Source organism: Cupressus sempervirens, chromosome 5 (genome assembly GCF_028749045.1).
Source record: "Cupressus sempervirens isolate cs-2001-9-10 chromosome 5, ASM2874904v1, whole genome shotgun sequence".
Taxonomy (NCBI): Eukaryota; Viridiplantae; Streptophyta; class Pinopsida; order Cupressales; family Cupressaceae; genus Cupressus; species Cupressus sempervirens.
This window is the reverse complement of record NC_143122.1, coordinates 76,128,240-76,149,503: the sequence shown is the minus strand read 5'-3', so window position 1 is coordinate 76,149,503 and position 21,264 is coordinate 76,128,240. Positions and strand designations below refer to the sequence as shown.

Here is a 21,264-nt window from a genome sequence, read left to right as displayed (position 1 = left end):
AAATCTAAAGGAATCAGATTAACAGAAAACCAATTAGAATGTTAGAACTTATTCATTAAAGCCTAATACCAAGTTTCAAGTATTACTTACCTGAGTAGATTTGTGTCTAACTGCATGCAATTCTTCTGTTAAAATTAGTATCCTGAGAAGACAGTTGTGCTATTAGAAATAAGCTTTTACTTTGTCTAATTAATATAGGAAAAGATTTTAAAAGTAGCCTTCAACCAAATATCTTCATGACCCCAACTAAGGTATAGACCAAACATACTGAGATTGCAGTTCTACAATTCTCGTGAGTAACATCCGCTCCCTTTCTGCTGCTGTTTCAACCTAATCATACACCACAATTCATCTCAGATCATAAGTAATATCTGAGTCATACATGATGATAGAATCCTCTCAAAGCATTTAGAATAAACAAAAATAAGCCTATTTTTCTTGGAAATTCCTAAGGTCAGGATTGCTTTTTATGACAAATACATCAGCTTAATTATAGCTCCTTTTAAACATAACCTGTGATTTAATAACTGAATTATGTGACCCTAATTCAATTAATTAATCAATTGCCAACAAATTGTTTTGTATAAGTTTCAACCACATTGCACTATTTCCTTCTTTGGACAAATATTCCATCTAGTAATCTACAAACAGAAGAATGCTTTAATTATCAGAAAGAAGCTACAAATAATTTATTCAGAATAATACAGTGCTTCATATTTTCCATTAAATATACTTACATATTTATAGGTTTCTTCAATCCTATTTTGTAGTAACCAACATTCTTAAACATGTTGTCCTGCATTTTGTCACCACAAAATGTAGGTAACAGTACAAAACTTTTTAAACTTAGTTTTACATTTCTCTAAGTCTAGTTTATTATTTAATTGGTTAGTATTGATCAACCAATCAGTACCAATTGATAAAATGGATCATTTTACTAAAGGCTTTCGTTAAGTCTTTTTTGTTTTTCTGTTTGTCAAGCCTATGCTTGATTTTTTAGGCCTTCAGCGTCCTTTATCTCATTTTTTAGTGTGTTTGTTGGTTTTTGGTCCTTTGGTTTTCTTCAAGTCATTGCTTTCGGTTTTCCAGTTGATTTGATCTATCTTAGGGCTTAATCGGAGTTGGCAATCAGAAGATATGACCAATTTTGTGCCCAAAAAGTGGACCTTTTAGATGCAACTGCATGAATTAAAAATATCATGTTATATTTTTAAGTTGACATTCACTTTTTGAAAAATATAAGATAAGTTCACTTTATGTTATGTTTTTAAGTTACTTTATCATTTTGATTTTTCATTTAAAGTAACTATAATGCACTTTATGTTATATTTTAAAGTTGAGTTGTTTTTTAATTTTTCACTTAAGTGACTATATTAACTATATAGTTCAATTTACTTTTTGATTTTTAAATCAAATGCTCTAGAGAATATTACTTTTAAAATGATATTTGCACCTTATATTCCCATTTAAGTAATATTTCATCAAAAATTAAATTGTCATGAGCTTATTTAATATCACTTCAATTATGCATCTCATTCTCTAGAACCAATCACATATTTTTAAAATATGCAAATGCATCTAGAGAGTGAGCCTTTGAACAAAAAGCATGTAAATGCCTCTTATTCAAAATGTGCACTGACCTCTCAAAAATGAGCTACACAAAAAGCACATTTTTAAAATATGCATATGCACTCCAAGATTACGTCCAACATGGAAGAGCACATATGCATGTTCTAAAATATGCATATGCATCTTGAGAACCCGTTTTTGCTCAAGATGCATATTTTTAAAATATGCACATGCACGCAAGAGCGTGTTTTGGCTAAGAAAGGCCAAATGCTTCTTTTAAAATGTGTAATAGCACCTTAAGAGTGCATTTTGGCATTAAATCCATGCAATGCTCTCTTAAGAACCTGTTTTTGGCTCCTACGGAAAAAATGTTCATGTCATTGGCCTCCAAGAACCCGTTTTTGGTGATTTCTCTTAAGATTCTTCCATGGAATAACTTGAAATCTTTCCCTCAAGAGGCGTTTTTGCATCCTCATGCATTCCCGTGCATTTGGCAACCTCATTTATGCTAAAAACGTTTTGTTTCAGCCCCATTTGGAGCCACGTTTTGGACAAAAACAACCAGATTTGGGCCTTCAAAATTCGTGTTTTTGCAAAAGGAGGTGTTGTTTTGGAGTTTTGTTCATTATAGATGACATTGGAGGGCATGTTTTTGCATTCTAAGGTGAAAATTGATCCCTGTAATGCCTTTTAAGAACCACGTTTTTGACAAAAACGGGTTTCCTTTCTTGCATTTTGCCAAAAACATTTGTGTTTTGGTATTTATTGATCATGTTTTTAGGCACATACATGGAAAACACCTCCTTAGATGCTCATTTGGAATTCATCATTGCAAGGTTGAAGAGGTCCAAGTTTGTTTGAGAATTGTTCAAAGTTGGAGTTCCCTTTTCCTTCATTTTTGGCACACAATCATCAAGTCGACATTTTCCTTCTTGCTAATTAATTCATGCTTATCTTGCTAATTTTGTGCATGTTTTAGCTTGATATTTCACATTTGTTGATATAGATACCATGAAAAGTGCATTTTTCCTTTAAAAATAATGAAATGGTTCATTTTCATGTTTTTGGTCTTTCTCCCAAAACTCCAAATTCAAATTACATATTGAAGTAGCTTGCTTGTTGGCATGTTTGAGTCTTTTGTCAAAGGTACATTTTCCTTTTGTGTTTACTTTTGTGTTTTGCTTATTTGCATCTCGGTTTTTCTTCATTTTGAAGAATTACAAGTTTTTTCCCAAGAACAAGATCATCATTTCATTTCACCTCCATCATTCCATGTCATAACGCTTTGCATCTCATTCTTCACATGCAATTACATGTATTTCCATCCATCATCCGCACATACATGTAATCTCATTCTCCATTTCCATTTTCATGCATCTCACTCTCCGCATCCAGTCGCATGTCATGATTACATGAAGATTCCTTACATGTAATTGCACATTGAAAACCCGTTTTTTATTAAAATTTACTTTTTTAAAGTCAAAAAAATGTCACGCACATGTACTCTTATGTACTTGGGCTTCACCTTTTCTCAAAGACGTCTATAAAAGCTCACTTCTCCTCAAGGCACGTTGATTCATTCCTTCCATATGCAATTACACTTCATGAGAAAAATACATGTAATTCCGCTTTCCTTGTCAAAACACATTTCATCTCATCCTTCACACACACTTACATGTAAGCTCATTCTCCATCCGCATTCGCATGTCATCTCACTTTTTGTTCCTCATTACATGAGCATATACATGAAATCCACTTTCCGTGCAATGACATCTTGGGAACCCATTAGCACGCATTCCCATGCACCTACCCTTCATTCCTCAAGGCATCTTTATAAGAACTCGTTCTTTTCCCATACGCATTTACATGCCATCCATCTTTCTAAGTCCCATTGTAGCCCTCCACATGTATTTTCCATATCACATCCAATTCATTACATATGTTCCATGCATATCTAATCAATACTCTACATATATTGTTCTTCAAAGATCCATTTTGCCAATATTCTCATGAAGTCAAAATCCATATCTTCCAATGATAGATTCCATCCCATTGAAACTTTCATGTTGCAACATATCAAGATATGTCAGAATTCTATAAAGAATGAAGATATCAAGTGAAGAAGACATGCTTTAATTCTCAAGAAGCAGCAATTCATTTGATATTCATTTTCCTAATGGTTGTCTGAGAACCTAAGTTTGTATGGGAATGTGCTAAGCACTTTCCTTCAAAGCTTCTTTTTTTTTTTTAAAGTTAAAGGTGCTTATGGAAAATTCCAATTTTACATCTGGACATCATCGAGAAGGTCTTCTAAGTGTTAGAGACTCCATAATGTGTCAATCTACAAAGAAGAATTTGCGACAACTTGAGCAAGAAAAGCTTGATCACATCAAGTTTTCAAATGACAACGGACATTTCATCAAAGAGAGTCAAAAGCTATCAAAAGACACAACATCATGGTCATCAAGGTGAATGCAATGGCACAAAATATAGAAACTTCCGATCTTATGATCATTCGAGATAGCATCGCCCAGTGCAAGGCCCTTCAAAACAAACCCTAGGATTGTTTCCTTCTCTGTCATCTTCTTTCTTCTTCTTTGATGTTTGTAGTTAAAGGATGTAATTACATGTAATGCGAGTTGCATGTGCAGTTGCATGTAACCCAATAATTTCTCTTCTAGTTAGACTAGGTCAAAATTGGATTCAAAGCTTTGACTTGAAACAATTGTGATAGAGCAAATTAGAAGCTTTGACTATAATTTGTGCCTATTGCCTTTGATTCATGTTATTATTGTGTGTTCAATAATAGAGCATAGTGAATTACGAAGCAATCAAAGCTGAAGCTTTGACTGGGAGCGGTTGTGGTAACACATAGACTAGAAGCTTTGACTGTAGCTTGTGTTACCATCTCAAATTCACGAAAAATAGTTAGAATTTCCCTACTTCTGGAAGTCTTTGCACCCCAAAGTAGAGGTTCTTATAGAATAGAGGTCATCTATTTCTAGAAGTCTTTGCGCCCCAATGGTAGTGATTTTTCTTATAAATTAAACAAACAAGACTTAGAGCCAAACCGGTACGTTTTCAATCAGCCTTTGAGTTGATGTTTGTTTATCGGTATCACCATTTCCAGCTACTAGATAGAAGTGTAGTTAGAGATTTCATCTTGCCCATTATTCGATCCGTGGGTAAGTGGATTCTTTCTTGAAAGCTAAGAGGAAAGAATATTGGTAACACCCCTCACAAAATCTCTCAACTTCTTGCTTACCTTGAGTTGATCCAAGGAATGGTGAAAAGGAGGAGCCTTCCCTTTAATGTAGGAGAGACTTGGTCTCATACGCTGTGGCTGGTCTACTTATTTTGCGACTAGATTTTACCCAAAACTATCAGTTGCAAAATAAGATACACATTTTTTCAACCCTAAAATTTCTATAAACCCAAGAACAAGTTTTTTTCTTTGATTAAAAAATATTACTACATAAAAATTAGTCATTTAAAAGCAACCAGCTCTGCATTTTCTGATGTTCTTTAGTTTGAAACACATCAATCTTCAGAATTGTCATCTTAACATTCAAATCATTGAATTATAAAATATTAGATTGTGCCAACAAATATTTGATAGAAAGAAAGAAATATGCCAACGTGCATGAGTGCCCAAAAGGGTCAATCAAAACAACCAGTTATGATCAAATGAATACATTGATAGAAAAATTCCCCACAATAGAAGGAAAAATTCCCCACAATAGAACACTATTTAAAATGTGTTTACATTTATTTTTTAATGCTTATGAGTACCACTCCGTGATTAAATATTTTCCTATTATTAATTTATTCCCTTCAATGAAAGCGTGGGCACAAACAAAAAGTCTAATTAGTCCAAAAATATTTTCTGATTTACCAATGGTTCAATGCCTCCACTTCGACTTTGTGATGACCATTTTCCAGGTGGTTGACCAGCTGAATATTAAAAAAACAGATAAGAATGAGCAAGCCTCTTAGTATAAGATAAACCAACACATTATTCCCGAATTATTCAAAAACAAAGAATGGAGAAATTGCAGCTAACTTAATGCTTACAATTGCCTCCTTCACCTTGTTGTAGACTTGTCAACAAACTAGAAAGCAGCTCCTAGAAAACAAGGAGCATGAACTAGATCAGAGCCACTGTTTGACAAAGATAAAAAAGGCATAGGAAAGATGGACCTGAACCAGGAATCTTCATTTTTCAATTTCAAATTTCATATCTATGTCTCAATAGATAATTGTTGTCTTCTATGAGTTCAATAAATCTTTACAAAAAAATTGTGATACCTCCTGGGTTACTGTTTGTTGCAGAAGATTCTGGAGGTATGGAGTGATCACTGCGACAGGTATTGTAGTGCTGACAGAATCCTTTGGTGGCTCAACAGCAATCTACAAGATCATTTTAACTGATTTCATGAAAAGATGGCACTAGCTACTTCAACAGATGTTTTTCTTTCTGAAAATCATAAGTGTACAAAAAAATTCCATGACTTTTAAACTTTGACCTACCGCTTAAAAAAGAGAGACTACATACATACAGATATAACTTAGATAAGCAAAAAAAAGCTAACCAGCACATGCAGAACTGTAAGATCACTTGTTGAAGACTTGATGTCACTAACACAAATTGTAATCAAGACAATAATATTCCCACAAAATAGACATCCTTGAAGTTTCAAAACCTTGCAAGATGTGAAGTTTCCTTTTTGAAATAGGATTAAATTATTAATATTAATAATAATTTTAGAATATAAGAGAATAAATATAAAATATAAAAATAAAAATAAAAGGATAAAATTACAATACCACAAATTAAAGTTAGAAGCCAACATCAGCCTTTAGAATCCATTTTTTTAAGGTTGTGGATGTCAAAAAAAATTAAATTTGCAAAACATAGACATAGACTTTGACCGTCCACGAGACCACGTTTGCCATTGGTTTCATTTTTCCTCCTACTCTGTCCAGGTCCGAATTAGGTGTGGTCTGGTTTGAACCACTCCCTATGCATCAAAACTACCAGGATCCACTGGCGGACAAGACTTTAACCACAAAACAGTACACAACATGGCTGGTCTGGCAGCCCTTAGGGGTGAACTATGCAACTTAGGTTATATTATTTTGAAAATCCTTGCTCTAGCTTCAATTTGATGTTAGAAAACCAGGAAAGGTTGTGGAGGTAACACTGTTGATGGCATGTTGAATCCTAAAAGTTGGGTAAGTCTAGAAATTTTTGAGAACTCCCAAAATCTAGAATCTTTAATATAACTCCTATGAAGCTGAACCCTATCTCAAACATTCTGACAGTATTTATATACAAAAATTATATTTTCATATAAATCTTCCCGCCCTTTAAGCTGAAGAAAATGACTGTGTAGAAACCAAGTTACAAAGAGGAAATTCCTATGGGTATGACGGATTATGCCTGCCCTAGAGAAGTCCAAATTCCTCTGAACCCCCAAAGTTCCACCCATTGCAAAAGCAAGTTCCAAGTTCAAATCGCTGAGAGAGTGAAAGACAATGAACTTTATAGCCATCTTTGGTGAAAAGGTGAAGTCAAATTATATGGAAGATGAAAATGACATCTTTTTGACTTTTCAAAAAGTGACTTTAAGTCAAAATCGGGGTTTTGAGATGCTATTATACATAAAGTTTTTTCGTATAATCGTATCGTGCGAGTGAATGCGGAAAGTTTGATGAGTGAAAATGGAAGTGGAAATGAGATTACATGCACATGTGGATGGTGGATGGGATAAAATACATGTAATCGCATTTGACGAATGAGATGCTAAGTGTTGTGACATGGAAAGATGGAAATGGAATGTGAAGTGAAGTGAAGTGAAACATGCTCAAGTTCTTGGGAAAGAGTTTGCAATTTCTTCCAAAAGAAGAAAAACTTAGAAGCAAGCAAGCAAACAACGAAAAACAAGCACAAAACAAAAAACTCAAACATCTCAACAAGCAAGTTACTTTCAAGTGCAAATTCGAATTTGGAATTTGGGGAAATCCCAAAAGTGTGAAAATGAGAGTTTTCATCATTTTTAAAGGCAAAATGCACTTTTCACGGCATATATATGGACAAGTGTGCAATAACAAGCCATAATATGAATGGAAATAGCAAGATAAGCATCAATTGATGAGCAAGTTTGAAAATGTCCACTTACTTGGAGGTTATGAGCAAGAATAGCAAGATTTAAAGATTTTGAAGACTAATTCTTCCTCAATTCCAAATTTTCTAACAACTTTTTGACTTTTTCCATACTTGCATGTAATGAACATTCAATGGTCGAATTTGACATGATAAGGCAAAAAACGTGGTCTCCAAAGACAAGAATACACACTAAAACTAAAAAACGACCCCCTCTTGATCCAAATGTATGGGCTGAAATGTCATTTTTTGAGTTTTTTAACAAAAACATGACTTTTTTATGGAAAAATCTGGGCCGTTTTTGCAAAAACGTGGCCAAAAAATGCATGTGTTTGAATCATTTTTGACTTGTGAATGCAAAAACGACTTTCCCAAATGCATATAAATGGATCCAAATGCAAAAATGTGGCTTCAAAATACAAAAGAGTGGACAAAAACCCCAATTTTCTAGGTGTTTTTAGCAAAAACGTGATTCATAAAAGGCGTGAAACAAAAGTGTTTTGGCTTCCAAACACCAAAATGTGAGCCAAGATGCAATACAAAACACTTTAAAAGCCAAATCGAATCCTCTTTGGGCAAAAATGTGAGCCAAAAGTGGTGTTTTTTGAAGATGTTTCCAAAAACATGCCCTTAGAGAGAGTTTGGAAAAACGTTTTTTAGCAAGATAAATCCATTTTTTATGTTAGAAAATCAATTGCCAAGCAAAAACGACCCTATTGGAGAAAATCTCATGCAAAACCATCAAGTAAATCTCTCGCAATCTCCAAAATGGGGTTCTTGGAGGCCCCCATTACATGTGTTCTTCCAAAGTCGAACTTTTAGGAGGCATAACATGTTTTAAAATATGCATTTGGTTAAAATTCGACTTTTTGGGGAGGATTGCATATTTTAAGTTAAAGCTCATGTATTTGATGTAATGACACATTTCAATTTATAAACTCACCTTTTTGATGCCATAGCATATTTCAAGTGAGGTTATATGCAATGGCATCAAAAAGGTCCACTTTTGATGACTTCTACATGCAAAGACATGGAAATGGTCCACTTTTAATGGATTTATGCTTCTAACTTGAAAATTATATGCAATGACATGTAAGAGGTCCACTTTTGATGAATTTAAGTGATTTTAATAAGCACATGTCAATTTAAATTCATTAATATATTACTTAAGTGAGACATAAATTATATTTACATATCATATTAATAATATAACATATAAATACCATTTAAAAAGTAATATTTACTAGAGCATTTGACTTAAATGCTAAAAATTAAATTGAACTATATAGTTAATGTAGTCACTTAAGTGAAAAATCAAAAAGTAAACTCAACTTAAAAATATAACATAAAGTGCACTATAGTTAATTTAAGTGAAAATTTAAAAGATAAAGTAACTTAAAAACATAACATAAAGTGAATTTAAATTATATTATTCAAAAAGTGAATGTCAAATTAGAAATATAACATGATATTTTTAATTTGTGTTGTTGCATCAAAAAGGTCCACTTCTTAGGCACTAAAATGGTCATATCTTTTGACTAACAACTTTGATTAAGCTCTAGGTTAGATCAAATCGAAGGGGAAACTGAAAGCCATGACCTCAAAAAGACCAAAGCACTGAAAACCAACAAACACAAACTCAGTAAAAGGATTCATTATATCAATTGTTATTGTTTAATTCATCAATAGAAACCAATTAAATAATGAAATAAGCTTAGAGAAATGTGAAATTAGTTTGAAAAAGTTTCATACTGTTACCTACATTTTATGGTGACAAAATGCAGGACAACAGGAGGAAGATTCCTCTAGGTATAGCAAAATCCACCAGCCTTAAAAGAATCCAAATTTCTCCCTCTATGAAGGTATTGAGAACTCGAGTAAACCTCCTAAACTTGAGCAAAGCGAGATTGATTACGATTTAAGACCAACTAGGCCAAGTTTTACGAGGCGGAGAACGAATTTGAAATGAAGGATCCAGAAATTCTTCTTGATATCTTGATTTTTGCCTTGCATCTATGACATGAAAACACGAGCCAAGATTCTCCAAATTTGTGTAATAATAACCAAAAATGAAAGATAAAGTGGTTGGCTGATTTAAATGAAGAATAATGAGTTTGGGTACATATGAAAAATGAAGGTTTCTCTCCGTACCCAAAATTCCACTCCTTAAGACGGATGCTTGATCGAGAAACAGCAAGGTGTAATTCAATGAATTATTAGAAGCAAGAAAAACATACATTCAGACCCTTGATCATGTTCGCCTTGAGCAGGTTAATAAGAAATAAATAAAGTGTGTTTTATTGGCCGAAAAAGGGCAGGTCAGCCCTCATGAGGGGCATGCCTCTTCATATTGTTCATCGCCTATTAAAGGGAGGAGATATGAGTTCATTGCAACATCATTCAAAAGCAAGCATAGCTCTGCTAATTAGCAGTGACTTTTCCCCTTATAAGCAGCGGCTTCCCTTCATCTATGGCAGCAATATCCTCATAAATTGGCAGCAAATTCATCCTAAAGGAACAGCAATCTTTCATAAGGGGAAGTAAAATATCTAAAACAGGGAGTACATTACCTTGAAGGGGCACGGTAAGTTGTCTTGTTAGCAGTGATTTGCTTCTGATATTGGTAGCAAATTATCATCTTAAGGAAGCAAGATATCAATTGAAAGCAGCAATTGCATCTTTTGTCAACCATTTGGAGAATTTAGAAGATCAATTTTAAACTAAGAGCAGATTTCTTCCAAAACTCAGAGATGAAAAGGGTGAAGAACAGTGAAATCTGGGCATGATAGTCATTGACAAACTTAATTTTCAGATTTCAAGAAATTTCAGGTTCAAGTTGCAAGACTTACATCATTTTATCAATAAAATAAAAACTGGGAATTACAAGAGGATAGAGAAATTTAGCTTTAAACTTGAAAGAACCCAATATTAAGTCCATTTTGCCTCTTTGATTTGATGTTGATTTTATGAAAGCATTCATATTTCTTTCATTCCATTCTCATGAACTTAATGCATCTTTTCTCTTTGGTTTTCCGCAAGGCAAACTTCAAAAGAAGAGAAGCTTGGAAAGCAGAGAGATGATGGTGAGGCCAAATTCAAAACTTCAAGCAAGAAACAAGCAAGTGGATGCTACAAGATCAAGCTTGAGATCTTCAAATGAGTATAAGGTGCAAAATCAGACTATCAAAGTACAAATTCAAGATTGAGATCAAGATGGAGTTCAAAAAAGCAAAGAACAAGAAAAATTACAAGTGAAAAAAAATTGTCAACCAACTTGAATTTCCTCCAGAAATCCAAGTTCATTTTGAAGGATCCAAGTGCATGGAGACTTTACCACTTCATGAAGTTCAAACACCAAGTTCACAAGTATAATCAAGCTCAAAATAATGGCAATGAGAAAATTTACAACAACAAAGAAGGAGAAAATTTGAGAAGACGAAGCAATTTGGGAATATGCAATCACAACTCAAACCTTGATAATGTTGAGTATCAAGATAAATTTTATCATCACCAGTGGATTGATCAAGCCTATGAGATAAGGTAGTTGAGTTGGTGTCCACTTGTCTTCTACCAATCAGAAAATTATAGCCACACACGTATTCAAGCACACTTAATCATATTATAACAAGTGTATAATTTTCTCATAGGCTCTTAAAAGCATTGTAATTTTCTTATTGGCCCCACAGTTTGGTGCCTTCATGTACGATAGGGTAGCAACCCTAATCAGGGTATGAAATGAATGAATCTTGACCCATGATCTTAAATTGATCTTGGCCCTTCATTGTAACTAAAAAACTATAAAAGGTCAAGGCCTTCTCATTTCTAAAGGGTTAGACATTAAGATTAAAAAGGTGTAATGACCCCTACCAATAGACCACTAAAAACCTCTAATGTTGAACTGAGAAATTTTGTCAAACACTTGGCATGCAACTAAAGACTACTATTGAAAGTAAATGTTGAACATATGAAATTGCTCAAAACCATAGGCCATTCATATATCAACAATTTGCAACAATGCCATACATATTTCAGCCAATAATATGATCATCAAACCCTAGGTTGGCAATATAGATAATCTAAAAATTACAATACTCTTTCACTTGCAAAATCCTAGCCTTCCTTTGATTCCAATAATGCCAAATGGCAAACAAAGACAAGTGCAATATAAAATAGTAAAGTGTTGAAGCTATATAATGTACTCAGCTGAAAACATACATTTCTCAGAAAATATGCCAAATGAGAAGTGAAGAACCTGATTGTAGATGGCTGTAATAATTTTTACCAATGCTGAAGATGCCAACACCCAAGCCAAAGTCACCCCAAATCTGAAAATGTACTTCCTTGCAAATTTTCAAAATGTCTAAGAGTTTTGAAAAATTCCTTAAAAATAAATCATGGCATTTTGGAACTCCAAAATGCACCTATCTTTGTCTACTCAACAATAGAAATCCGATGCAAAAATGCCCAGAATGATATGCTAAGTAATGAGGAAGCTATGAACAAAATGTGGTTCCAAGCCCTATCTTGAAATTCTGAAAATTGGATCAGACTTGTAGCAAAAACGAACCAGCAGCTATAAATCTTTCCTCCACCACAATAAAGCCTTCTAAAGATGTCCTGCAATCAATCCATGACTGAAAATGTATTGTCCTCAGCAAATGCCCTCCTTCTATAATTTTGGGTCTGCTGAAAGAAGCCTCCTAAAATTTCGGATCTGCTAAAAATGGCTTCATATAATTTCGGACCTGCTAAAAACAGCCTCCTATAATTTCGGCCCTGCTAAAAATGCCTCCTGAAGTGCTGAAATGCTGAAAATGGCCTTAGGCCCAATGATGCCCTAGCCGAAGTGACTGTAGTATCAACTCCAAATGTGCAACCCTTCAACCAATCTTTCACCTCCTCAGTGATGCAAAATCCTTAAGAGACTCTGTTCCTAAAAACCTACTAACTATCTGAAACCACTTGGCTCCATAATAGACTATGTGACTGAATCGCAATTTGATGTCAAGGGAGAAAATACAAACTGGATGATCAAATGCAAGACCCATAGGGTCTATTTATTCACTTTTCAGTAGCTTCCTCTAGAAGTCACTTAAACATTCTAGAAGCATCCAAATATTCTTATGAAATAAAGTGCATTTTTATAAAATATTACTTTATAATAAAAAGTGCATCTCAGCATCAAATTATAAAACTCGGCCCAAATAAAGTAACTTTACTTTATAACAAATGTAGGCCCAAATCACTAATCAAGTGTAAGGACAAAATACTGCCAAATAGTCGCTAGTCGACTCTCTCCACATCACCACCAGTCTACGACAGCCTGTGATAGACTGATCCGGCACGCTAAACGATGTCAACCAAAATGGGGACATGATAGTCTGCCCTTCCTGAAATTGCTTGTCCCCAAGCAATGACTAAACAATAAACCAATCAAACCACCTAGATCCCAAATATAGTCATGTACTATACCGCTATCAATCAACGAAGGCTCTTGCAATATCCTCTGCAATATAACCAAGAAGAATCCATGAATGAAGCATGAATCACTGCTCAATTGAACTTCAAATCCACTACTGCCATAGTCAAGAACCCACGAGACACAAACTCCCAAAATATCATAACCCAAGTAGAGTGGACATCCCAAATTGCCAACATAGTAAATACCATCAACGCATCCCACTGACCTATGCGGGTTGTACAATCCAACTCTGTTACAATGGTGAACACTCCCAAATGAAACTATACCAAATACGGAGAATCCACACACTTTACACCTATTGCAATCAGCACAACTCTGCAAATCACCGGCCAATGTCTCATAACCATAACTCCCATGCACCACTGATGGTGAGTAGACATCACAAGATAAACAGCAAGAAATAGAACCCAAACCAAGGCTGCCTGCCATCAACTCCTCAACACATGGATCAAATGCAAACTGATGTACATACCCTGCAGTATAGTGCTGATAAAAAAAACCAGCCTCAGTCAACAGCTCGCCATGCACAGGTGATGCAACCCACTGCAACTGATCACCAGCAAGGTCAGGAGATGACAATGCCAAAGGAGTAGAATCAATAACAACTGCTAAAGCATCACTCCCAAACTCCTGCTCTGACTCGTACTATCAAGTTGTCAACTGCAGAACCTATCGCCATGTCATGCCCATCACAACTCTCATCCCGTGGCGTCAAACCGTCCCATAACTGATGACAAGCAATAGGAACCAAAGTACATCTCTGTATCATCATCTCATCAACATGGTCATCAAAGGTAAATTGATGAGCATACCTCACAGTGTAATGCCAGTAGAATGCACTAATCTCAGTCAGTGGCTTAGACTGCAATCCAGATGAAACTAACTGCAACCGATCACTAACCAAGCTGGAACTAACTACTACCTCCGAAGATATTGCCAAGGGAGTACTATCACTAGAAGGAACCATGCCAACTGTCGGCTCACCAACATCACACATGATCTATGACACAACATCCCTAGTCTCCATGCCATTAGTAGTAGAGGCCATCACCATGTCAGGCATACCACAGCAATCTACTGCAGCACCCAACTCAATTGAACCTGACTCTAGTGGAAACGAACCCGATATGCCAATGCCAGTATCAAGGATGGATGCATCCCCATCTCCACTGTCTTTGACAATCTTGACCATGGACATCCTCAGATCACCAGACACCACAGCTTGTGACTGTACAGAATCTGGTAAAGACTGCAATCGCTCTAACTCCATGGTCACCTCAGCCAAATGAAACTGTGACTCCTCAAAAGCCAACTGTGTACTCTCAAGAATCTCAGAAGTCACCTCGAGCTACAGAGTAAGCTCACTCACCTCATCTTCCTTGGCCAATAATGCATTGTATGTTGTACTCCCCCACTCCATAAGATAATCTCTGTCGACTGCCAACTGCATATAATTATGTCTTAGAATCCAGGTAGCCTCCCATAAAGAGTGGATCTCTGTCAAGGAAAGATAATTGCCTCCCTGCTCATCACTAGTAGGAGAACCCCATCCATAAACTACTAACAACTAACGAGCAACATCGAAATGCTGGCAAGCGATAGCAATATCTCACTCACTAACTCTCAGCTGACTAGACACATGATGGCGTTGGCTAGACTGTCTCCTACAAACCTCCTCTGACGCACTGTCCAAAAGAGTATCCTCAAAGTTACTGGTCTCTAGAATATCAACACCCACATCCTGTGAATCAACTCCAAAGCTCATATCAACATACGGAGTATCAAAAACTGTAGCACCGCTGTCCAACTCCTCTGTACCAAAAGAAATTGCCAAGGAAACTAAGTCCTCAAAACTGCCCACTGCATCCTCCTAGATGTCATCAATGCCAATATGATCCTGGGACTCATCTATAAACACTACCAAATATGAAAGATCATCAACACATTCCAGCAAGATCGGTCGACAAAATATATGACCAAAGCCCAACACCGGTGTATAAAAACTAATACCAACATCGGACAAGCTGCTGGCACAAGAAAGGACAACATCGTGCAATCTGCTAATCAAATCCATGATAGCACCCAAACAATCACTGCTACCACAAAGTGACAAAGATCTCCAGTCAACTAAATCCCAAACGCAAATATAACAATCTCGAGTCCATATCCATAAACTAGAATCAGTTGGTAACTCAAGCAAACTCCTCATCTAAGTAATATGACTAATACCAACTAACTCCACATACATGTCTGACACTGTCCCTATATCCTGGATGTGAATGCAAGATGAACTCACAACATTATCAATGACCACATATGATCCGCCTGCCGTAGGAAGCTGAGTATCAGGTGTGCAAGATGGTACTAAACTCAACTCCACGCCACGCTCATTCCCATGTCTTTCCAAGTCCTGTAATGCCAATGGAGTATTCACCAAGGAAGCTCGAGTGTCCTCAAGCTCGCGAGAAAGCCTGTCAACTTCGTTCTCCTTCCTCCTCAAGGCATATGAATAGTCACCAGCAAGGCTAAGAAGATGGTCATGATCTGATAGAAGATGTAAATAACTCAACTTCATTGTTCCCATTCCTTCCCTAATCGCCTGTAAGTCAACACAAGAAGACTCTGCTTGAACTCCCTCATGTCTGCCCTGTAACTGAATCATTCGGATGTGATCCTCTATCATATCCCGCATCCTGTCATGATGAGATAATGAAGTCACGATACTGTCTTTGCTCACCTTCAGCTGGCTAAACAAATCATGCAAAGTACTACCAGCCTCAACCTCATGTAACGAAGCATCCAAATGTGCCTGGTACTCCCTCTCAGCAAAATCATGAATACTCAATGTCTGCTCATCTCTACCAGGTATCTCACCATCGTGCACAACAACATCCTCACAATCATCATCTGAACCCTCTACGATGTAGTCACTTCCTGTTGTAACTAAACCATCCCGAGTACCTATGACATCACCCTCTGGCGACCTGTGTACAACTGTCTCAACTTGAGTATCAAGTTGACAGTTACTATCAATCTGCATAATATCCTTTACCACTACCTCCCATGGCGGAGTAGAATTTGAGACCTTTGCCTGGCTGTAAGCTAGTTTCTCAAACTCCTCATGCAAGTTCTTGGTAATTGTGTCATCTTCCCTATGATAAGATCTACCAAATAGAAATCCAGTCAACTTATCCACCTTAGCTAGGTCAAACAGCATGTCATTCATCATACGGTGGTGCTTAACCAAGTGTTCAGACATGTCATGGCTTATTTTCCTAAGTTCATCTCGAATGTCTAAATAACCATCCTTTCTACCGTTCCGACTCTGGATCTTCCTACTTTGTCTATCAACTGTCCAAGATCATGTCCTCTAAGACTCTGTACTATACCTGTCCATTCTAGATAAAGTAGAGTGCTGATCACTCATACTAGACGGCTCTTACCCAACAGGATGGCAAGAAAACCGCTCTGATACCATTGTAGTGACCCCTACCAATAGGTCACTAAAAACCTCTAATGCTGAACTGAGAAATTTTGTCAAACACTTGGGATGCAATTGAAGACTACTACTGAAAGTAAATGCTGAACATAGGAAATTGCTCAAAATCATATGCCATTCATATATCAACAATTTGCAACAATGCCATACATATTTCAACCAATAATATGATCATCAAACCCTAGGTTGGCAATATAGATAATCTAAAAATTACAATACTCTTTCACTTGCAAAATCCTAGCCTTCCTTTGATTCCAATAATGCCAAATGGCAAACAAAGACAAGTGCAATGTAAAATAGTAAAGTGTTGAAGCTATATTTTGTACTCAGCTGAAAACATACATTTCTCAAAAAATATGCCAAATGCCAAATGAGAAGTGAAGAATCTAATTGTAGATGGCTGTAATAATTTTTACCAATGCTGAAGATGCCAACACCCAAGCCAAAGTCACCCCAAATCTGAAAATGTACTTCCTTGCAAATTTTCAAAAATGTCTACGAGTTTTGAAAAATTCCTTAAAAATAAATCATGGCATTTTGAAACTCTAAAATGCACCTATCTTTATCTCCTCGACGATAAAAATCCGATGTAAAAATACCCAGAATGATATGCTGAGTAATGAGGAAGATATGAACAAAATGTGGTTCCAAGCCCTATCCTAAAATTCTGAAAATTGGATCAGACTTGTAGCAAAAACGAACCAGCAGCAATAAATCTTTCCTCCACCACAATAAAGCCTTCTAAACATGTCCTACAATCAATCCATGATTGAAAATGTATTGTCCTCAGCAAATCCCCTCCTATAATTTTGGGTCTACTAAAAGAAGCCTCCTAAAATTTCGGATCTGCTAAAAATGGCTTCCTATAATTTCGGACCTACTAAAAACGGCCTCCTATAATTTTGGCCCTGCTCAAAATGCTTCTTGAAATGCTGAAATATTGCAAATGGCCTTAGGCCCAATGATGCCCTAGCTGAAGTGACTGTAGTATACCTCCAAATGTGCGACCCTTCAAAGGATATTTCACATCCTCAATTATGCAAAATCCTTAGGAGACTCTATTCCTAAAGACCTAGTGACTATCTAAAACCACTTGGCTCCATAATAGACTATGTGATTGAATCACAGTCTGATGTCATGAGAGAAAATACCAGAGTAACGAGAATCGCCCAAAAATCGCATGAATCGGCAATTCAGCGATTAGATTCATGGATGGCGATTTTTTTGGAGTCGAAAATCACCATTGCCGATTTCATCGGGTGAATCGCCTAAATTGCCCAAAATCGGCGATTCATCCAAAAAATCGCCCAAATCGCCTGATAAAATCGCAAAGAAATCGCCCGCAGCAAGTAAAGTATGGACTTGTAAAATTTTAAAAAAATCACTTTTTGTTTTAAGTTTCTTTTTGACCTATTCTCTTTGTTATAACCCTAAAGGGCCTTCTATTTGTTTAACATAAGTAGAAGAGAGGAAAAGTGAGAGAGAAGAAGAGAAAAGAAAAGCCATAGGTTTCTAATCGGCAAGAAAGAAGAGCACAAAAGAGATCAGCAATCCATTTGGGGAGGCCATCAATTGCATTGGGAGCATTAAGGAGCCAATCTCAACACTCCTCAATTCATTTGCAAGAGGTAAGTGCTCATTTATTTTTTGCATGTTAGTGTATTATGCATTTTTTATCAAATTTTTAGTGTATTATGCATTTTTTGTTAAATTTTTATAGTTTTCAAGATTTTTAGTTTAGATCTTGAATGTTCTTTATTTTTACCAAGTTGCAAACTAGGGTTTGTTGTTTTGTAGCTTTTATTAGCTTCAAACTTTGATATTTTACATTAAAAAAATTATTGCAGCAGCCTTTGCTTTCATTTTTTGCAAATTCACAATGGGTAGAAAAGATGAATGTTGGAAATATAACGAAGAGTTTCCTGGAAGAACCAAATATCAAACAAAATGTATTTTTTGTAAAGAAAAAATAACTTCTAGGGGTATTTATAGATTGAAATACCACATTGCTGCTATACCTGGACACGATGTTACAATTTGCACTCACCAAACTCCTGAGGCAAAACGCACTTGCTTAATGGCATTAGAAAAAATTGAAAAAGACAAAGCCAATAGGAAAATGCATCTTGAAGGGTTAAGGGGTATTGGCTCCCATGTTTCCGCATCTGCAGACACATCCACATCTGCATTTGCATCAGCTTCCGCATCCGTAGGTTGTGTTGGAGAGGGTTCTTCTAGGCCTTCTTTTTATCCTAGTTCTTCTGCTCGTGCTAGTGCTAGTGCTAGTGCTAGTCAGTACATACTGAGACAGAGTCCCACACCAACCTATTGCAGCCTAGAGTGCGGAAAAACAGAATGGATAGTTACTTTGCGCCCCGCACTACTTCTGGTTCTCAACCCACGCTTGAGGGCATGGGTTTGAACAAGGAGATTCATGATGCTGCCAAAAAGGAGATATGCAAATTTTGATACTTTTGCAACATTCCATTTATTGCAACCAAGTAATTGATTCTTTTTTCTTTGTTTTCTTTAAAGTTAAAATTAAAAGTAAAAGTAAAACTTTAATTATATCTACTTGTTTTATAATTTGAGTCTTTGACATCTAAATTTTTATTTGTGACAGGGCTCCTTATTGGCAAAACATGATAGATGCGGTTGCTATTTGTGGTCCAGGTTTAAAGCCCCAACTGAGGCTGAGTTGAGCGGATACCTCTTGGATGAGATGGTAGAGGACATGAGGGCTGAGCTCGAGGAGAACCGAAAGGAGTGGATTGCAAAGGGTTGCACCATCATGATTGATGGTTGGACAGATAGGAGGAATAGAACACTCTTCAATTTTCTTCTATCCTGTGGAGGTGATTGATCATTCTACTTTCCTACATACATAATCGTAAATTTTGATTTGTTGAATGCTAATTTGTTGATGATCCATTTAATATTCTAATTCGTTGTTTTGTTACTTGTAGGATATACCATGTTCATCAAATCCATCGATGCTTCCGCACATGTAAAAAATGCCACCTACTTATGTGAGGCTATTGAGGAAGTCATAGCAGAGGTGGGAGAACAAAATGTGATCCAGATGGTGACAGATAATGCAGCAAGTTATGTTGTTGCAGGTAAACTTTTAACTTTTCAAGTTTTGAAAATAAATTTATTTGAATTTTGAAATTTGAATTTCTAATTGACTTTAAATTGTTGTAGGTAAACTTTTGATGGAGAGGCACCCCACCATATTTTGGTCCCCTTGTGCGGCACACTGCATTGACCTCATGTTGGAGGAAATTGGCAAACTTGAGTTTGTCAAGTCATGTGTGGAAAGGGCAAAAAACATATGCAAATTCATTTATAATCATTCATTTGTCCTTAGCACAATGAGGAAGTACACAGAAGGCAAGGAGTTAGCTCGCCCAGGTATCATGAGATTTGCCTCGAATTTCATCACCTTGTAGTCCTTGTTGACATCAAGGGATGAATTGAGGAGCATGTTTGTTGGGCGGGACTGGATTTCCTCTTCCTATGCTACGACCACTGCAGGGATAGATGTGGCGGATTGCATATTTGATGAGGATGGTTTTTGGAAACCCGCTAGAGAAATCCTGAAGGTAAATTTATTGCAATTTAACATTTAGTATTTTACTTTTACTTTAAGTTATATTATTTTATATTTAAGTTTTGACTCAATTTTTTTGTTTTACTTTATATGTAGGTCATTGAGCCCTTTGTAGCTTTGCTACGAACTATTGATGGGGAGAAGCCCTCTATGGGCTACATTTATGAGGGCATGGATAGAGCCAAGGAGGCCATCAGAGCCCAATATGCAGGAGTGTAGGAGAGGTATGGCCCTATTTGGGACATCATCGATAGGAGATGGAAGAATCAGCTCCATCGACCCATCCATGCAGCAGCTTACTTTCTGAATCCGGCATTTCGTTTCTGTGCTGAGTTCAAGGCAGATGCGGAGGTTCTCACTTGCTTATACACAGTGATTCAGAGTTTGAGTAGTGATGAAGATAGTGCTACTGCGATTGTTGAGCTAGACCAGTTCAACAATAAAGACGGGCCACTTTTCTCTGGCAAGATGGCCATAAATGCACGGACAACACTACAGCCACGTAAAAATTAAATAATATATTCAAAGTTCATTAATCTAGATTCTAAACTTAAAGTTGATTATGTAATTTTAGAGTTAACTTATAATTTGTAAATGAGACTAATTGTTTCTATTTTCCCTTATTGCAGATAGATGGTGGCAAATGTTTGGGGCCACAACCCCAAAACTTCAAAAAATTGCCATTCGTATTCTAAGTCAGCCAAGCAGCACTTCTGGATGTGAGCACAATTGGTCCATGTTCGAGCACATCCATTTGAAGAGGAGAAACAGGTTGATAGTGCAGAAGTTGAATGATATTGTCTTTGTTCATTACAACCTTCGTCTTAGGATCAGACAGATTTTGGGCACTGACTCCTCTCCGATCATTCTAGAGGAGATTGATCCAGAATCAAAGTGGCTCACAGAGGTTGTGGATCTAGTCTTCATTGAGGAAG

At 36.3% G+C, this 21,264-nt stretch overlaps 1 protein-coding gene across 5 annotated transcripts in view; it reads right to left on the bottom strand.

Annotated features, from left to right (window-relative positions):
* Positions 1-21,264, bottom strand: part of LOC149554625 (Protein kinase superfamily protein) — a 159,746-nt gene that overhangs the window by 37,857 nt on the left and 100,625 nt on the right. For all 5 annotated transcript variants that reach the window (XR_016364406.1, XM_089828686.1, XM_089828685.1 and 2 more), the window contains 5 exons: positions 5,878-5,979; positions 5,644-5,695; positions 5,465-5,523; positions 269-330; positions 91-142 (listed from right to left, as the gene is read on the bottom strand). Coding sequence is in view for 4 of the 5 variants with exons in the window: in XM_089828686.1 (XP_089684812.1) it covers positions 91-142; positions 269-330; positions 5,465-5,523; positions 5,644-5,695; positions 5,878-5,979 (327 nt within the window). In the remaining variant the exon portion in view is untranslated. The remainder of the gene's footprint in view (positions 1-90; positions 143-268; positions 331-5,464; positions 5,524-5,643; positions 5,696-5,877; positions 5,980-21,264) is intronic.